The following is an 18,328-nucleotide window of genomic DNA, read 5'->3' on the forward strand; positions in this document are numbered from 1 at the left end:
TTTTTGAAGGTTACAATGTCGCCTCCGAAGAAGTCCGGTTTCAAGCCGTGTAGAGAATGCTGGGGTCGGATGTCAGTGACCGACCCCCACTCGGACTGTATTTGGTGCCTTAGTTCAGAACATGATGTAGAAGGTTGCTCTTCGTGTCAGAACATGAATCCAAAAGCTCTGAAGGAGCACAAGGCGAAGCTCTTCTTAGCTAAAGCAAAGAAGAAGGGACATAAAAAGGATTCCTCCCATGCTTCTCCCAAAAAGCATAAGAAGCGGCGTCATCATGACTCTCGGCGCCGTCATGACTCTCGGCGCCGTTCGGAGCAGAGATCGATCGAGGTCTCGTTCTTCACAACGCCAGAAGACATGGGAGATGAGTCCTACTGTCACGCCTCAGCAGGAGAGTCCGGAGTTGTCTCCGGTGCCTTCAGTTTCTGAGGTCATTCGATGTAGTCCTCACTTTTCGCCGGCGCCGAGGGATCCAGATGTTCAGCAGACTTCTGCGCAACAGTACCCGGCTTTTCCGATGCCAGGGACGGATCCGGCCGCATTTTTGAATGCAATGTATACCATCTTTCAGTCCATGGCCCCTGCTGGTGCACCAGCGGGTCCCACGGGGCCATTGGTGTTCAATTTGGGCTCACCGGCGTCATACAGGGCTGCTCCATTCATGCCCTTTTGCCGTACAGAGACTGGCGGTTCGGAGCCTAGGGTCTCCCCTAGCAGGAGTCCGCCACCTGTGACTGTGGCTCCGCCTGCACGTCAACCGACTCCTTCTCCACGCCATCCGGCGTTGTTGTTGTCTCCGTCCAGACTGGCTCCATCACCTTCCGGCCATTCAACTTCGAGAAGGTCATCAGTCGACTTCGTGTCGGCACCGGCGCCGGTGGAGCCGAAGAGCCTTCCTGGCCCTGTTTGGGGTTCGAGATCGTCAGCGTCGATGGATTCTATGTCGACGCCGGCCTTGGAAACACATCTTAGATCTCGGAGGAAGGCGTTGAGACTTCTGGAGGAGGAGGAATACAGACAGCTTGAGGAAGGCGAGATCGAGCCTTCTGATGACTTCCAGGGTCTTGCCACTGCAAGTGGTTTGGATACTTCCCCGGAGTGGGACATTGCTTCTCCGGGGGAGTTTACTGAAGAGGCTGCTTCCTTCCATGCAGTGGTGAGAAAGGCAGCTGAGTATCTGGATTTGCCTTTGTCCGTGGCAGAAGTAAAAACTAACCTGCTCACAGAGGTACTTCATCCCTCTTCGTCCAGTGCTGACCCTTTGCTGCCTTTCAATGAGGCTTTGACTGAGCCCATTTTGCACTTGTGGAAAAAGCCAGTGACATCTCCTGCTGTGAACAGAGCAGTGGCGAGGAGACATAGAAGAGACCCAGGAGATCCGGTTTTTCTGTCTCGTCATCCGACTCCGGAGAGCTTGGTAGTTTAGGCGTCATGTTCTGCAAAGACTGCCCCTGGAACATTCCCGGGAGTTCCGACTGATAGGGAATCCAAGAGGATGGAGCAGTCTTCAAAGAAGATATTTTCATCTTGCAGCATGGCCCTTAAAGCTACTAATTCCACCTGTGTGCTAGGCAGATACATCCATGCCCTAATGGATTCTGCCAAGGAAATGGCGAGGGATCTGCCACAGGAGATGCAGAAACCGTTTGGGTCCCTTTTCTTGGATGCTCAAGCTGCTGCACAGCAGATTATACAATCTTGCCTGGATACCTTGGATTCCGTTGCCAGGTCCATGGGAACATCGGTGGCTACAAGGAGGCATGCCTGGTTAAGGTCCTCTGGTTTCTCAACAGATGTACAATCCACCTTAATGGACCTTCCATTTGACGGGGAAAAGCTGTTTGGAGATAAGGCAGATTCTGCCCTTGAACGGTTTAAGGACTGTTGGGCTACAGCTAAGTCTCTGGGATTACAGACCTCTAATACAACGCCTTATAGACCGTTTCGTAGGTTCCGAGGGTTCATTCGAGGCTCTGCCTTTCGAAGGTCACAGTCTTACGCCCAGCAACCTGCCAATCCGCCCTATCGTGCCTTTAGAGGGCGGGGTAGGGGTAGGGCTAGAGGTCCAGCCCAGCAGCTCTCTTCTTCTTCATCCTCCTCTGGTGGATAACAGCAGAAGCAGCCCTAGTTTTCCCCACTTTATCATCCATACTTCTCCTGTAGGGGGAAGATTGAGTCTTTTTCTGCAGAAATGGAGGTCAATTACAACAGACTCGTGGGTGCTAGGAATTTTAGAAAAGGGCTATGCTCTCCCCTTTCAGGAGTTCCCTCCTCCCTTTCCCCCCGTCCCTCCTTTTGTTCAGAAGACCATCTTCTGTTGTTGCAACAGGAGGTTGTCGCCATGTTGGCAAAGGGCGCTATAGAGTTGGTGCCGTTGCAGGAAAGGGGTCAGGGGTGTTAGTCAAGATATTTCCTGATTCCCAAAGTGGACGGTCGGTTGCGGCCGATCCGAGACTTGAGGATTTTGAATTTGTTCCTCAAGCAGGAAAAATTGAAAATGCTGACCCTAGCGCAGGTGCTATTGGCGTTGAACGAAGGAGACTGGATGGTGTCTGTCGACTTGCAGGACGCGTACTTTCATGTTCCCATAATCAAGTCGCACAGGAAGTATCTCCGTTTTGTGGTCGGATCGCAACACTACCAGTTTGCTGTCCTTCCTTTTGGACTTACTTCAGCACCTCGGGTTTTCACGAAGGTGATGTCAGTTGTTGCAGCACATCTCAGAAGGAGGGAGGTAGCAGTTTTTCCCTACCTGGACGATTGGTTGATCAAAGCCAAGTCTCCAGAGCTTGTGTTGTCTCATCTGCGAATGACAACCCAGTTGTTGTTCGATCTGGATTTTTCTGTAAATGTGCCCAAATCTCACCTAGAGCCCTCTCAACGCCTCCTGTTCATAGGGGCAATACTGGACACAACAATGTTTCGGGCCTACCCCCCACCTCAGCGGGTTCGGGACATTCAGGCGCTGATTCCATTGTTTCAAATTGGAGCGGCAGTTCCAGTCCTCCAGGTCTTACGCCTGCTAGGTCTGTTTGCTTCTTGCATTCTGTTGGTCACTCATGTTCGCTGGCATATTAGGGCTCTTCATTGGTGCCTCCGCAGACAGTGGTTCCAGCACAAGGGGGATCTCAGGGATTCAATAAAGATCTCCAAGGACGCTGTGGCGGATCTTCTTTGGTGGGCAGAGGACGGTAACCTTTCCCAAGGAAAACCGTTTTCACTGCCTCCTCCAGTGGCTACAGTGATTTCAGATGCTTCCACTCTAGGGTGGGGAGCTCATCTGGGGGACCCGGAGATCAAGGGTCTTTGGTCTCCAGCGGAACAGATGTTGCATATCAATCTGTTGGAATTGCGGGCAGTACGTTTGGCGCTCGAGGCCTTTCTCCCTTCCCTTCGCGGTCAGTCAGTTCAAATCCTGACGGACAACACTACCGCGATGTGGTATATAAACAAGCAGGGAGGAGTAGGGTCATACCTTCTCTGCAGAGAAGCCCTGCGACTCTGGTCCTGGGCTCAGGACCATCAGATTTGCTTGATAGCAAATCATTTGGCCGGGGTGCTGAATGTACGAGCGGACGGTCTTAGTCGTCACTTCTCATTAGATCACGAGTGGCGTCTCCATCCGGATCTAGTCCTCCACATCTTCGGGGTGTGGGGTACTCCTCAGGTGGATTTATTCGCCACTCGCGAGAACGCGCATTTCCCGTTATTCTGCAGTCTCCAGTATCCGATGCAAGGGGTATTGGGGGACGCGTTTCAGATGTCCTGGAACGGCCAGTTGCTTTACGCGTTTCCCCCCATACCCTTGATTCCTCGGGTTTTGAGGAACATTCGTCAAGACCGGGCCCAAGTCATCTTGGTAGCACCGGACTGGCCGAGAAGGGTATGGTATACAGACCTGCTTCAACTCTCTCAGTGCCCTCCGCTCCGTCTCTCGCTCAGGGCAGACCTCCTCTCGCAGTCGCAGGGGCAGGTTCTACACCCCCACCTCCAGAGCCTGCACCTTCATGCCTGGAGATTGAACGGGGCAACCTGAGTTCCTTTTCTCTCCCACCGGATGTAGTGGATGTTATACTATCGTCCAGGCGACACTCCACTAAATCGATTTATGCCGGTAGGTGGGCAAAATTTGTGCTTTGGTGTGGAGAGAACCAAAAAGATCCCTTGAAAGCCCACCTTTCAGATGTACTTTTGTTTGCTCTTAGTCTGGCTAAGAAAGGTTGTGCAGTAGCTACAGTTAAGGGTTATTTGGCGGCTCTGTGGCGTTTCTTTGCCTTCCGGACCAGCCATCTTTATTTAAGTCTCCAGTTGTAAACAGGTTCCTTCAGGGTTTGGTGAATAGATTTCCTCCTACTCCCTTTCACATGCCTCAGTGGGACTTGAATCTTGTTCTGACATTCTTAATGGGTTCGCCTTTCGAGCCCATGCATTCATGTCCATTGAGATTTTTAGTCTTTAAGACCGTTTTCTTAATAGCAATCACTTCTGCCAGGAGGATTGGAGAGCTTCAGGCACTTTCCGTCAAGCCTCCCTTTACCATGTTTTTCCCTGATAAAGTGGTTCTAAAAACCAGGGCTACTTTTCTGCCGAAAGTTGTCACCCCTTTTCATATAGGGCAAACTATCACTCTGCCCGCGTTTTACCCTCCTCCCCACCCGTCTAAAGAGGAAGAGAGGCTCCATAGGTTGGACCCTAAGAGGGCCCTGAGTTTTTACCTAGAGAGAACTAAGGACTTTCGCTTAGATGATCAACTGTTTGTTGGGTATGCTGGACAGCGAAAGGGCAGAGCGGTCCAGAAAAGAACACTCTCCAGGTGGGTCATCTTGTGTATTAAGATTTGTTACTCTCTGGCGAAAAAAGTCCCTCCTGAAAGTATCAGGGCCCACTCTACTAGGGCTAAGTCTGCATCTTCGGCCCTAGCGAGAGGAGTTCCGTTAATAGACATATGTAAAGCGGCAACTTGGGAGTTCCTCCATACTTTCGTGAAACATTATTGTTTAAACTCTGAAATGAGGAGGGACGGTCATTTTGCTCGCTCAGTATTGCAGGATTTCTTAGTGTAATCAGGCGGGCACCCACCACCGAGTGCAGTACTGCTTGGGACTCTATTCATAAGGTGAGGAATCCACAGGTAGTTGTAGCCATCAGAAGAACAAGTTACTTACCTTTGGTAACGCTTTTTCTGGTGGATACACTAACTACCTGTGGATTCCTCACGGGTTCTCCCGCCTCCCCGTTGCCTGCCTGGTTACACTCTTATCTTGCAGTTGTTGGATTAATATTTCTTCTTATGTTTATATATTTGTATATATCTGTCTATATATTTTGGTATATTCATGTATTTGAGGTGATAATGTGAATATATGGTTTCAATAGACAAGATTTTTGTGTTCGTATATATTTATATATTTCAGTTTTCATGGTCGGTTTACACCTGCTAGCCGTAAAGGCACGAAAAAAGTGAGGTGAAACTGACGTCAGTACGCCGACGAGGACCTCTTATTGGCACGTTGACGTCAGACGGAGTCACGTGGAGCCGTGCCATTATGACGTCCTCGTCGACGTAGACAGCTAGGAAGAAGACTTTCCGTTGGATGCTAGCGCAAGGATCGAATTCATAAGGTGAGGAATCCACAGGTAGTTAGTGTATCCACCAGAAAAAGCGTTACCGAAGGTAAGTAACTTGTTCATCTCTAATATACTGAGGCCAAATAACACCCCAGGACTAAGGACAATAACTACTCAACTAACAAGCTGAATATAACAGAATAAAATGTACCGTAGGCACCCTGGCTATATTTTGGTCCAACTATAGTAAAATCCACTGTTATGCAAAATGAACCTTTACTTAAACCCTTATTTTCATTCAGGCTATGGCCACGATTACAAGTGATGCAGAGGAGAATTTTAATGTGGAACTCCGCTCTGCACCATTGCGAGTAGCAAATCCCAGAATACCTAGAAAAATTAGCCTTTCTAAAACCTGTAGTGGATGTATGAACTACATAAAATAGAATTATTGAAGGCATAAGATAACTAAATAATTTAGAAAATCTAAATGGGATACACAGAACAACTTTCAAAATACCTCAGATGATAGAACATCCCAGAATAGTTAAATGGCTTGATAGAAATGCATATAAAAAATCCACAAATGTAGAGTAGCAGGGTAAATCCTAAATACTTCATAGAGCCAAAGAACTGCTTTAGAATACCTACATATATAATAAAAGCAGAAGTCTGAGAAGACTTCAATGCATTGTAGTCCACCACCTCTCACAATATGGTAATCAGAGCAGACTCTTCTCCCAGAATGCTTTGAAAGAGAAATTCAGTCAAATGATTTTATCTATATTATAAATAAATATACAGAATTGCCAAGGGCAATCAAGGTAGAGGCAGTCAACATTTATGCATAATTGCAAAGTACCCAACTCTTTAAAAAAGTCGGTAATACTTTCCTGAAGGCTTAAGCCGCCCTACATTTGGAGTACATTTCTGACTTATTTGGAATTCACAAAGGATTGGTGAAGTACTGCTGAGAAACTACAATAGGCGCTGTTTTAGAGACCCCTACATTCCAAATTTTTCTAGGCTACCGTATGCTTACCTGCCCTGCAGATGCATGTGGCGATACTGTGATGTTCTTAGGCACCACTTTCAAGTAGGCATTGATCCGAGAAGACGACTTTAACAAATTTGATCTGAAAGAACAAAAAAAAAATACACATTTATGTGGAAACGTCTATCACCCTAATACACCATCTCTGCTCTGTGCCACTTGTACACTGATTAGTGAATGCATATGTTTGTTTCCGCCTGCACCTATGTGATCTTCTTTGAGTTTGTATAATCCGCCAATTAATGCTTCTGTAACAGGAACTGCTCAGGATGTTTTCATTTCATGTCCTATGTAGAGTTCTGTGCGCAAAATAATACCATCACATCCCATCAAAATTTTAAAAAGTAATGCTATGTGGATACTGTGTATCAAAATATCTATTTGTGTTTCCATGCCGTCTTAAGTCAAGATGGGCGTGCCCATCTTCCTGTGATCTGACACCAGAGGATCATGCAGGTGAGATCACATTGCCCTCAGTACTAAGTGGAGAAAGAGCTGTAGTTGTGAACTGCGCCTCGCTGTCGAACTGGAAGTGGTAAGTGGCATGTCTTGTTGGTGAAGATGGAGCTGGAGACAGCTGGGACACCAGCGGGGAACTTCCACTTTCCACCTACAAAGGTTCTTACATCTGGAAACGTGATGACTGGTTAGGCTCTGTTGGGGACCTCCTGGTACGTCACCTCAAAGAGAAATGCAGCGCGTCTAAAGGTTCTTGACTATGCCTCATACTCCTAAACAGAAGGGTCATAATTGACCTCCTCACACTGCCACAAGAAGGAGTGTGACTGACTGCCCTATATGCAAACTCACTAAGAGGTAACGCCCGGTCTTGCGGTCCCTCGCGCATGGTCGAAACAAGCTCAGTGTTTTTCAATGGTGCCTAGCCTCTTAGATTGAGAATCTGCTGAAGATGAAGAGCGTTTAGCCATGAGATCGAAGGGCAGAGGTTCTGGAAACCCTCTATTGTACATACTAAACCATATTTTATGGAGAAAATGATGGATTTTTGTGTGACATGCTCAGAGAAAGATTACCTTGGCATAAGGGAATATCTCAAATACTCGGATGGCACTGCAACTAATAAAGATACATTGACTCCTACACTCCATCTGGAAGACTGGGTGAAGCATTAAGAGAATTTCTACAGGTCCTGGATCTTCGGAATACTGGACTGACCTCCCTGACTTCCTCACAAAAATGCTTCAAATGAAGTGGTATGTCCCCCAGTGGAGTCCCCCATACAATAAGGCAATAAGGATAACATCAAAGGACCTACTTATGGCATGAAGGATAAGGGTATGATTTTGAAATTTCTTTAGGAACGTCATGCACAAAATGATTCGGCAAGTGCTGACTTGGATAATAAGTTCTACCAGGGTAGCAGAATACTTCTATTTCATGACTCTGGCCCTATGAAAAAGTTAAGGAAGCTAGTGGTACGACGCAGGGCCATGCCTCTGTCCTCTACCCTGCCCGTTCAGAGTGGTCGTAGGAGATAAAGTCGTGTGTTCCTTCAGGCAGCAGCCGACTATGTAAAGAGCCTTAGTTATGACGAGAGTGAGGTAGGGGTGGCTGTGGTTGGAATAAGTTAATACTGTTGGCCCTTCATTCTTTGTTTTGTGCCAGCCTTGTTGTGCACTCTTGCTGCGGTTCTGTTCTTGGCTGCTTCCCTGATCATCAGATTTTCATTTTGGGGGTTGATTCTTGAGTTTCTGGCAAGGCTATTTTCCTGGATCACTGCCTGACTGCTTGTTTAGGGCCAGTTGGGAGTTAGTTGGGGGGGGGGGGGGAGTGTTAAACAAAGTACATTGCATGTCGCACAGACATGAGGTGATGAAAAGTCTGGCATCGAGATTCAGCCCTGTCACGTCAGTAACACGATAATGACAATCTCAAAATAAGACAAAATGCATTTTTGACAGTCTTACATCTGTGAAAGACGTTTGGATTTAGTTAGCTATTCACATTAGGCCCTGCCTAACGTGGAAAAGATACCCCGCTGCCAAACGCAAAACTATTAAACTTGTCTGAGTTTCTTCAAACCTTGTCAGGGTTCTTATCAAACGATGAGGTATACCTTTCAGGTCTAGGCTTGGACTAAATCCCCTTCGTATATTTCACTGTATTGTTGGAATGGTCTGGGGTTCGAAGTGTCCCAGATATGGGTGATACATGTGCAGTATTTTACTGACATTAATGTTATTTGATTTTCATGCCAGGGCTGATTTAAATATTAGACGTAGGAGCAAAAGCTGGTATTTTCCACACTTGAAGTATACACTTACAACAATTAACAGAGGGAGAAACCAATTCAAGGGTATTAAAAAACTAAAATTGCTGCTACCTATCAAGGTAGAAAGGTGCCAAATAGCCATGTAATTAACACATGTATACGATTTTGTACACATACATTTTAAGTAGCCGCTCTAGGCACCTTCAAAACATGATTAAATGACCAATATTTATGTCTGAAAAACGTGGAAAGCTTACTCCCAAGCAAGTCAGGATGGTCTCTGGGTGGTGCAGACACAAAGGGGGTCATTCTGACCCTGGCGGTCGGTGACCGCCAGGGTCACCGACCACGGGAGCACCGCCAACAGGCTGGCGGTGCTCCCGAGGGCATTCTGACCGCGGCGGTTCAGCCGCGGCCAGAAAGGGTAAACCGGCGGTCTCCCGCCGGTTTACCACTGCCCTTGTGAATCCTCCATGGCCGCAGCCATGGGGATTCTGACACCCCCTACCGCCATCCTGTTCCTGGCGGGTCTCCATGGCATGGGCACTGCAGGGGCCCCCGTAAGAGGGCCCCGCAAAGTATTTCAGTGTCTGCTAAGCAGACACTGAAATACGCGACGGGTGCAACTGCACCCGTCGCACCCCTGCAACTACGCCGGCTCAATTCTGAGCCGGCGTCCTCGTTGCAGGGGCATTTCCTCTGGGCCGGTGGGCACTCTTTTGGAGAGCGCCTGCCGGCCCAGAGGAAATGTCTGAATGGCCGCCGCGGTCTTTTGACCGCGGTGCGGTCATTCAGCGGCGGTACCTTGGCGGACGGCCTCCGCCGTCCGCCAAGGTCAAAATGACCCCCAAAGTCTCCCATTACCATTAAAGGCATTGCCCAAGGGAGTAAAAACCTTCAGATGTAAATAGTAGAATCTACTGCTGAGATGCACCATGCTATCTTCATGCGTATAGCAGCTTCTCTGTCGGAACGCAGAAGGTCTCTTTGAGCAGGGTGCTTGCGTTAAGTGCTCATGACGGATTCTCAGCTGTATGCTCCAGAATGTACCTCAATAGTAGATGGTGCTGACAGCTCTTTGAGTTTTGGGTCCCTGTTTAGTGTCCCTCCTCCACCAGTCCAAAAATAGACTGTCACAGTAAGAATATTCCTCTTCCCTCAGGGCTACACTAGGTGCATCTGGTATCTTGATGTTGGCATCACACTAATCTAGTCTCTAACATAAGTCCTGGACTTGTTCTGTTACCAAGAATGCCTTGTTTACTGGCAGTGGACTACTCTCCCTGTCACAGGTTTAGCACATAGAGGGGTGGTATTTTGTGAATCCATATTGTGACTTGGTCTTGCCTACCAGACAGCACTGTCTGGTTGAGGAAACCCACTGTGAACTTACAGTGGGCATAGAGCCTGCCTTTTGTTACTATTGGTTAGTTTATTGACATTCTCATTTGCTTGCTTCTTATTCAAAGACTTGCCTTCCTTTTCTTGTGTCTGCCCCTCCCTTGGAGCATACTGTCCTTCTGACTTTTGACTGGCTGAATTGTTTCAATCCACTGCTCAAATTTAGGGAACTCTCAATGAGAGTGCATGCGTTTCTAGCTTTCTCCCTCTTGAGCTGCTTCCCCTCTCAAATATTCCCACCCTCCCTTGCTGTGTTGCTCTCCAGCATGTCTGTAAAACCACAACAAAAGGGGTATTTTTGCTGAGGTATGGAGAATTTAGGGGTATTCCACCTTTATCTTCTGCATCCAACATACTGCATGAAAGCTCAAGCGTTGGTGCACAAAGGCTGTCATTCCACTGGGGGAAGAGCCATCTTCCGCACTCACTCAGCTGGCCTGTGGGGCATGAAACTTCTGCTGGAGGGTCATAAATCTGCTGTCTAGACTAGTGCAAAAGACCAAATGACAACCCTATGAAAAATACATTACACCTTGGTAAGTGTTTTCCTTTACATTCTTTTAAAAATTCCGTGCAGAGCTTCCTGAGTAAAAGTATGTGAAATAAACTTGATATTTATGAAGTTGAAAACATTGAATTCAGTGTACACTTTTGAAATATATGAGGTTTGCTTTTCCTCCTTTATTTTCAAATGTTAAATTTTCTAAACAATACTTTATACAAAAACATTTGGAAGCCAGCAGCTCAGCACTCACATTTGATAGACAGACATAATGGCTTTGCCAATACTTGTTATCTCTGTCACCGGAGCAGATGCCTACTGGCCCACTCATGTGATGTTTTATTCGCGCTTACCCAGTCATTAGTGGGAACATCCTGCTTGCGTGTTATGTCTTTGTGGCCTTAGTAGTAAATGCATGGAATAAGCTGGAGTAAAGGAGGCCTGTGGAATCCATATTGGATACCCTGGGCCTGGCCTTTGCATAAGATGAAGGTGAGGGTTACTTTCCCAAACAGTGTAAGTGTATTGCTCAAGTTCCTGGAGCTGTGGGGAGGCACTGAAGTAAGGGGAGTGGTGACAGGGCTAATTTGGATATTCGATTAAGTCTTTTGCTTAGCTATGAGCTGCTGATTAGTTTTCCTGAACACTGTTATTTGGTGAATGATAGGGTGAGGGGTAAAACTGCATACTCCTTTGTGAAAGGTGAGGAAACCTTTAGATGAAGCCTGCTCTTTCGCCTCTCGCTGACTACTCCTTTTGTTTGGCGGATGACAGCCAGGTGCACACACCTCTTTATGCTTCCGTTGTGACTTTTTTGCGAGTGCTCTAGGTTGGAGACTACCCTGCTGTGGGGAGCATCACTCTACACATAGGCTTTGTCTGAATAACATGATGGAAAAGACACATGAAAGGAGGACCACCCTAAAACTGGTTCTACTTTATTAGACAGTCAGTACACATTTCTTATCTAGTTTTGCTGTATATAAGTTGGACCTCACTAGCAAACTTGATCCATTTCCAAGTCTTCTATGGCCAAGGACGGGAGTGCTCTGCAAAGTACTTAGAGCACTGCTACACAACCAGGGCTGGTGTCTATTTGGTAGCCAGTCTACCAGGGGTAAGGAGACACCAGCTGAAGCCTGGATCTCTTTCTGGGGCAGCTGTGAACCTGTCCTGAAGGACCTAGAAGCCTGCCTGCTTAGAAAGCAAAGGAGTCTGCCAACTCTACAGGAGGAGTGTCGGTTCAGGAATATTGACATCATCAATCTCCTGGACACCAGAGTCTGCGGGCCACCACAGTACCTCTGTGATGGATTGCTGGTTGAGAATAGTGACCCATTGACTCCAATTGCAGAGGCCTGGTAGGACTGTAAGTGTGTGTTTTATTGAGCTTATGTATGGCTGCTACTGCCAAGAATTGCAATTGGCCTCTCGGTGTCCGCAACTGCCATGTATCGTGTTCGGCCTGTGCATGGCAGCAACTGTCAAGTATGGTGACTTGCCTGTGGTGGCTGCAACTGTCCAGAAGAAATCAGTCTGTGCAGGCCAGGAACGCCTGAGTGATCAGCCTGTGCAAGAGCTGCAACTGCTTGTTGTCCCCAGCCTGTGTAAGGCTGTGGCTACTGAGGTCATGACCAGCTATAATAGACTGCCTCTTCTGAAGTGTCAAATGTCCCGATCAGGCACCCGCGAGGATCTTAATTCCCTGGAGTGGGTCTATCATTGAAACCCCAAAATCAGAGACATTCATCAGTGGTCCAAATGGGCCTGTGTAAATATAGTAATGCCGTCCCTGCTTCTGCCAACTCAGATTTCTGGTGGGAGCACTTCTATGTGTGGCAAAGGAGGATGCAAAAAACAGCTGTTGGTCAGCACCGCCCAGAGTGTATGGGTGTCTGAAGGCCAAGTGGGTGAGGCTGACCCAGTAGGACTGTTACCACTAACACATTGCGCGAACTGCTGAACTGAAACTAGGCACGCTCGTATAGATGATCTTAATTCATGCTACTACTGCATACTCTTTTTTTATAGATATGTTTATTTCAGATTTTCCAAACCAGACATGTATTACAATAACAAAAAACTCCAAAACATTGCGGCGTTGTTTCGTACTACTATTGCATACTCTTTAGCAGCAGTGGCCTGTCCACTTGGGCTGAGGGGCAATGCCCCCTACCTTTTTCCTGACGTGAAGAGTATCTGTCAGGGTGAACAAAAGTCAGCCTGACAGATACTCTTCTGGTTTAGGCCAGGCAGCCAGGAGCCAGGCATGCACTATATGCGCAGACGGAGGTGAACTTTGCTGGGCTGAAGAAGTCACAGTCCTGTGGGCGTGAAAGCTTGTCAAAGGTGCCTCAAGGCCCTCCCCCTCATGACGTGGGGGAATGTCACCGATTGATTCGGACCTGGGAACTCCAGTTTTAATCCCTGAAGCCCCCAGGGCTGAGTGTCAATCAGTGACACTTCGTCACAGATTGGGGTGGTGTCAGCAGTCTCACTGACCCCATCCCACTCTGTGACAAGATTGGGACTGCTGCCTTCGGGAAGGCAACAGGTCCAGCCCTCCTGGGACCTCCGAGGCTTGGGACTGCTGCCTTCCCTCATTGGCTAATTTTAGGTCAGTCAATGAGGAAAGGCAACAGTCCCAACCCTCCTGGGACCTCCGAGGCTTCCCTGTCGGAGCTGCTGAGGTAAGTTTTATTAATTTTATTATGTATGGTGCATGCATGCGTGTATGAATGTATGTGTATTTGTTAGTGAGTGTTGTGAATGGGTTTGTGAGTGCATGTGTGAATGAATGAGTGTGAGTGAGGAGTATGTATGGATGTGTAACCTGCCTCCTCCCTCATAACATTACTGGCACCTCTTCTCTTTAGGAGAGGTGGGGGGGCACCAATATCCAGGGCAAATCATGGACACTAAGGAAGCAGGAAAGGAAGTGGGAAGAGGTGTAGTACTGTCTAAATTTGCCTAGAGTCACTAAGTTGCTCTTTGTTGATACTTGCGTTCCTGTGTGTATTAAAGTACTTTTAATTATTGTAAAGACAACACTGGGTTAGACAGTCCATTAAGGGTGGGTTTGTTGAGTGATTAATGAGCTCTGAGTGACTGATGAGCTCTGAGCCCGAGCCTCCTCACACTACCTCCCTGAGAAGTCTGTGACTGCTTGCCACCACTACCACTGAGAGTCAAGTGTACAAGGGGTTGTACTGAGCCCAATTTGTAGAGAAATTTGAGGTACCCCAATGGCTGATGGCCTGTAGCCACTGCCTGCCCATGGCCCCCCAAACGTGGTCTGACAGAGGCAGAAATAAAAAGTTTATTAAAAATAAATGCAGTACTGTAATTTTCTGATGCCCAATACCACAGTCAAGCAATCCATGAATAGGTTATCCGATGACTCCATGTCATTTGGAACATCTTATTTCTATTATAGAAAGTTAAACGTTCAGTGCAATCCGGGTCTTGCAGACGTAAGTTTAATTGACTCAAGTAGACTAATTAATCCTGTAAGCAACTGCATGAAACACAAGAGCAAATGTTGGAAATGTTGTGGCCCTGTGACATGAGGGCATCTGCTAATCCTTTCCTTGATCATAAAACGTGTTATATCTGCTGTATGGCATTCTGTATGTTTGAGTGTTTGTGTGTGCAAAACAGATATGTCCCTTATCTGTACATGTGATATTTCTGCCTCTGTTGTATCACTGTATGTGACTTACCCAGTCTGGTGTCAGTGATTTCCAATGGACTGTTGTGTGTACCAGTGGTAAAGAGACTGAACAGAGAAAGGTTCCTGCTCTTAGGGGGCAATTAATTATTCCCCAGCGTACCTGCCTGAATTCATGTGTTGAATTTTGGCACCTGTATGTACATATGAGGGTTTATATAAACAGCATTCTATCTCTTTATTATTTTCCAGATACATGTATATCTTTCTATGTAGCTATGTATCTATATATTTATTACTTTACTTCCAATGTGGGAGGAAAAAACCCTTCAACTTTCTCCAATGCACTACTCTGCCTCATCCGATAACTCTCTCAATATATCTTCTACCTCCACTCTCTGACTTACCGCAGACCTCATTATACTACTATGATCTGTCAAATAACACTTTTAGACTGTTCCCGCCTCTATCCCTCCTTTGATTCATCCCAAACCTCATTTTACTTCTATGATCTACCAAATAACACTTTCTAAACTCTTCCCTTCTCCATCCCTCTTTTATCCTATTCAATCCAACAAACAGACTCACATGTCCAGCGCTCACATTAACAATGTATATCTCCCTATATTAATCCACCACTAATCGACTTTGGGTTCCGAAATAGCACCCTACTCACCAAAGAGCACTTCATCGGCTCGTCAGACGTAGTAAGCGCAATATAAATACAAATATAATCACAACTGCCGCAGGCTGTGTCACAGTCGGATTTCTGATTGTGTCTGTAGGGTACTTGACGCCCATGTTCCAAAATTCGCCTGGGTCTGATTAGGCCTCACTGTGGTCATGGAAAAGGACTGGCATAAGGCCCTTGTTGGAGAGGAAAGACAGGTCGTACGGTGACATATCCGTGACGTCAAAGTGTGCTCTATGGTGTTAGCATGACACCCATTTGTTAGAGTTTGGGGAAGACAGTCTGCTGAGTCAACTCAATGCCTTTCTGAAGGGAGGAGTGCTTGGAGAGGGGTGATAACTACAAGCTGAACTAACCTCTGTCTTTCACGCCAGGATTTTTAGTATCCAATTGTTTTTAACTATCGAACGGCTAATTTGGTTTTGTTGATGTTAGATTTTTTTGTTATATGAAAAATGATAATAGGATAGAAACATTTACGATGTAAATATTATTTGATGCATTGTCGCTGGCTTCTTTTGAGGTAACTGTTGTTTTTTATATTTTGTATTATCACGCTAATCTCTTGTTTTTATCTTTGTTGCTTAGGTGTCAGCGCCTGGTATAAACAATGTTGCATTCTGATTCTGAACGCATTCAGCTTGCCCTTTCCTTTCATGGCATCGCAGTAATGCTGAGAACTGTGCTGCCCTTAGTCACTGCACTCGGAGACCTATCTTCAGGGACCCTGCAGCCATCATCTGCTAGCAGGAGGCCTTGGTGCTACCAGCTGAACTTTTGTGTCTCTGTTAACTGGAATTAATAATAATGATAGGCTGTTTAGGTTCATGTCACAAACACCAGCAGGCTACTATCACTCCAGACCATCAGCTATGGTGGTGTGTGACGGCATCAAAGATGAGCGCCAAACTCACGTCATTCCGCCGTGAGTAACTTTGTAACCCAGATGTGTTGTGTTGGCTTTTGAAGCAGTGAGCAATTGGATGTATCGTAAGACCACCTCTTCATTGGAATTCTTCATTCAGATTGTACAAACAGAACAGTATTGGAGCAAGTGTCACTTACAAATTACAACGCTCTTCTCCGCTTTAAGAGCAAAGCTGGAAAACAGCACAAAAGGATAGACAATAAGTGTATACCCAGTGAAAAGGAAAGAGGAAAATCGGACATGTCTTTGTCTTTTGAAGGAGAAAAGTAAAACGAGAATACCTTTTCCAAAGCTTAATACCCCACCCCTTCGTCCAATGACGACCACTTTGCGGGGACTGCTCATGAAATTCCCTTGCAACACATAAGTCTGAGATGGGAGGGAAGACCCCCTCCAGGAGAATACCTCCGTTGGGCATCAGTACTGTTCCAACAGTCTATCCAACCACTAGTAGGTAGGGAGCCAGTGAGTACCTCTACATCAACCAAGAGAGTGCAGATGTAACGGAGAAATGAGTCCAGGAAAACATATCTGACGGGCATCGGTACTCTTCCATTACTTTATCCAACTCCTAGTAGGTAGGGAGCCAGTGAGTACCTCTATGTCAACCAAGAGAGTACAGATGTAAAGGAGAAAGGGGTGTTCATGATAGTCTTAATGCCAGCAATTGTGCCAGACCTAGACAAAGTGACATTTTGCTTTTGCAGGTCCTACTTCCCTGATGGAAAGCAACAAATGTACCAGGACAAACAAATAATCCCTTGGAGCTTCTGTTTCGGAGGTTTTACCCCTTTTTCCCCTTGTTGGCCTTTTAGCTCGTCATCTTTCTATAGAAAAGGCCCTGCTCACATACATGAGTAGGGCCTTCTACCTACTATCTTCACCCTCCAACTACCTGACCCACTGCCAAGTCCATGAAAGAGAAGTTCTCACTATTGCATTTTATTTGAGCAATAATGACAGTGGAGCAACCTATCAGTAGGACTGGGTTGTCTCATACCCCAACATATGTAGCATTCACACCTGGAGGTCATAGATACTATGGGACCAATTCACAAAGCTAATTGTGCATGGACATTTGACCTCCACACACAAACAGCATATTTTCATGTGCGCAACGACTTTTCCAATTTACAAAAGTAATTTTTGAACTCCTAAAAGGATTTACTTGGGTTCATTGAGATATGCCTGTGAGTATGTCCCAGGCTGGCCTTTTCAGGGCGGTAAGGCCCACAAACATTCACCACCTCTCTCCCTTTCTGCTCTGGAAATAGGCACAAGTAAATCATTTTCTGGGGCAGGAAGGGCATGGAACCAACCCGCCCCCCAAAATGTATGTACAGTACAGAAATCATTTGAGACCCTTCTCATTAGTTGCAATTTTGCACTTACCCTCCAGCCCATGACAGGATGGGTTTAATCAGAAATATCCCAGACTGCACCTCAGTGTTTCGGAGGATTTCATCCAAGGACTCAGATAGCAGACGTCGACTCTCGGAGCTTTGACGCCTTCCTTCTCTCCAGCGATGAAGTGACTGTCATAAAAAAGAAAAGAACATCATGGACTCCAGATGATGATGAGCTATATATGCCACATGACCTTTAAGTCAGGGGCCTTGTTTCAAAACAAAAATAATCAAGAAATCTGTGCTAGATTTCCAGGTCTGTTAAGTGATTTTTCATGATTGTGTTCCATCTTGATTTGGGTCCTTGATGTCCAAAGCACCCCAAGACCACTCTGCTGTACTGTGAAGACCAATCCATGAGCCAAAATGGTTACTCTCGACATTAAGTACCCCCTCATGTGGGTACCCGCTGCCACAGGCACCTGAAGATTGTATTGTGGTTATCTAGTATACTGCAATCCCCTTATTTACAACGTTGCAGCCCCTCACACTGGTGTGAAACTGGGGGGTCTCAGCCCCAAACCTGTCTAAGTCCAACAGGATCACTCCTACGACTCCACTGCTTATTCTTTTCTGACTTCCCAGTCACTGTTTTTTCTTTCCTGCCTGCACCTTTCATCCAAATTGTACTACCCACTACCATTGATCGGTTTCACTCTTACAAGCCCATGTTTTGCTTCACTACCATCACACACACACATTGAGCAGTTTCCAACAACTCTGATACACCAGCTACTCTCCAATCAAGCCATGTTCTCTGGCTTTCCCAGATCATTTTGCTTAGAGGGTGGGGACAATGGCCCTCATTCCGACCCTGGCGGTTTCAAACCGTCAGGGTGGAGGGCAGAGGAAGCACCGCCAACAGGCTGGCGGTG

The 18,328-nt window shown here is 46.5% G+C and overlaps 1 protein-coding gene across 1 annotated transcript in view; it reads right to left on the reverse strand.

Moving 5' to 3' along the window:
• LOC138283986 (myosin-13-like) overlaps positions 1-18,328 on the reverse strand; it is a 346,976-nt gene that overhangs the window by 59,478 nt on the left and 269,170 nt on the right. The window contains exons 23-24 of the mRNA XM_069222310.1: positions 17,440-17,582; positions 6,611-6,704 (exon numbers count right to left, since the gene is read on the reverse strand). Coding sequence (XP_069078411.1) covers positions 6,611-6,704; positions 17,440-17,582 — 237 coding nt within the window. The remainder of the gene's footprint in view (positions 1-6,610; positions 6,705-17,439; positions 17,583-18,328) is intronic.

Source organism: Pleurodeles waltl, chromosome 3_1 (assembly GCF_031143425.1).
Source record: "Pleurodeles waltl isolate 20211129_DDA chromosome 3_1, aPleWal1.hap1.20221129, whole genome shotgun sequence".
NCBI lineage: Eukaryota > Metazoa > Chordata > Amphibia > Caudata > Salamandridae > Pleurodeles > Pleurodeles waltl.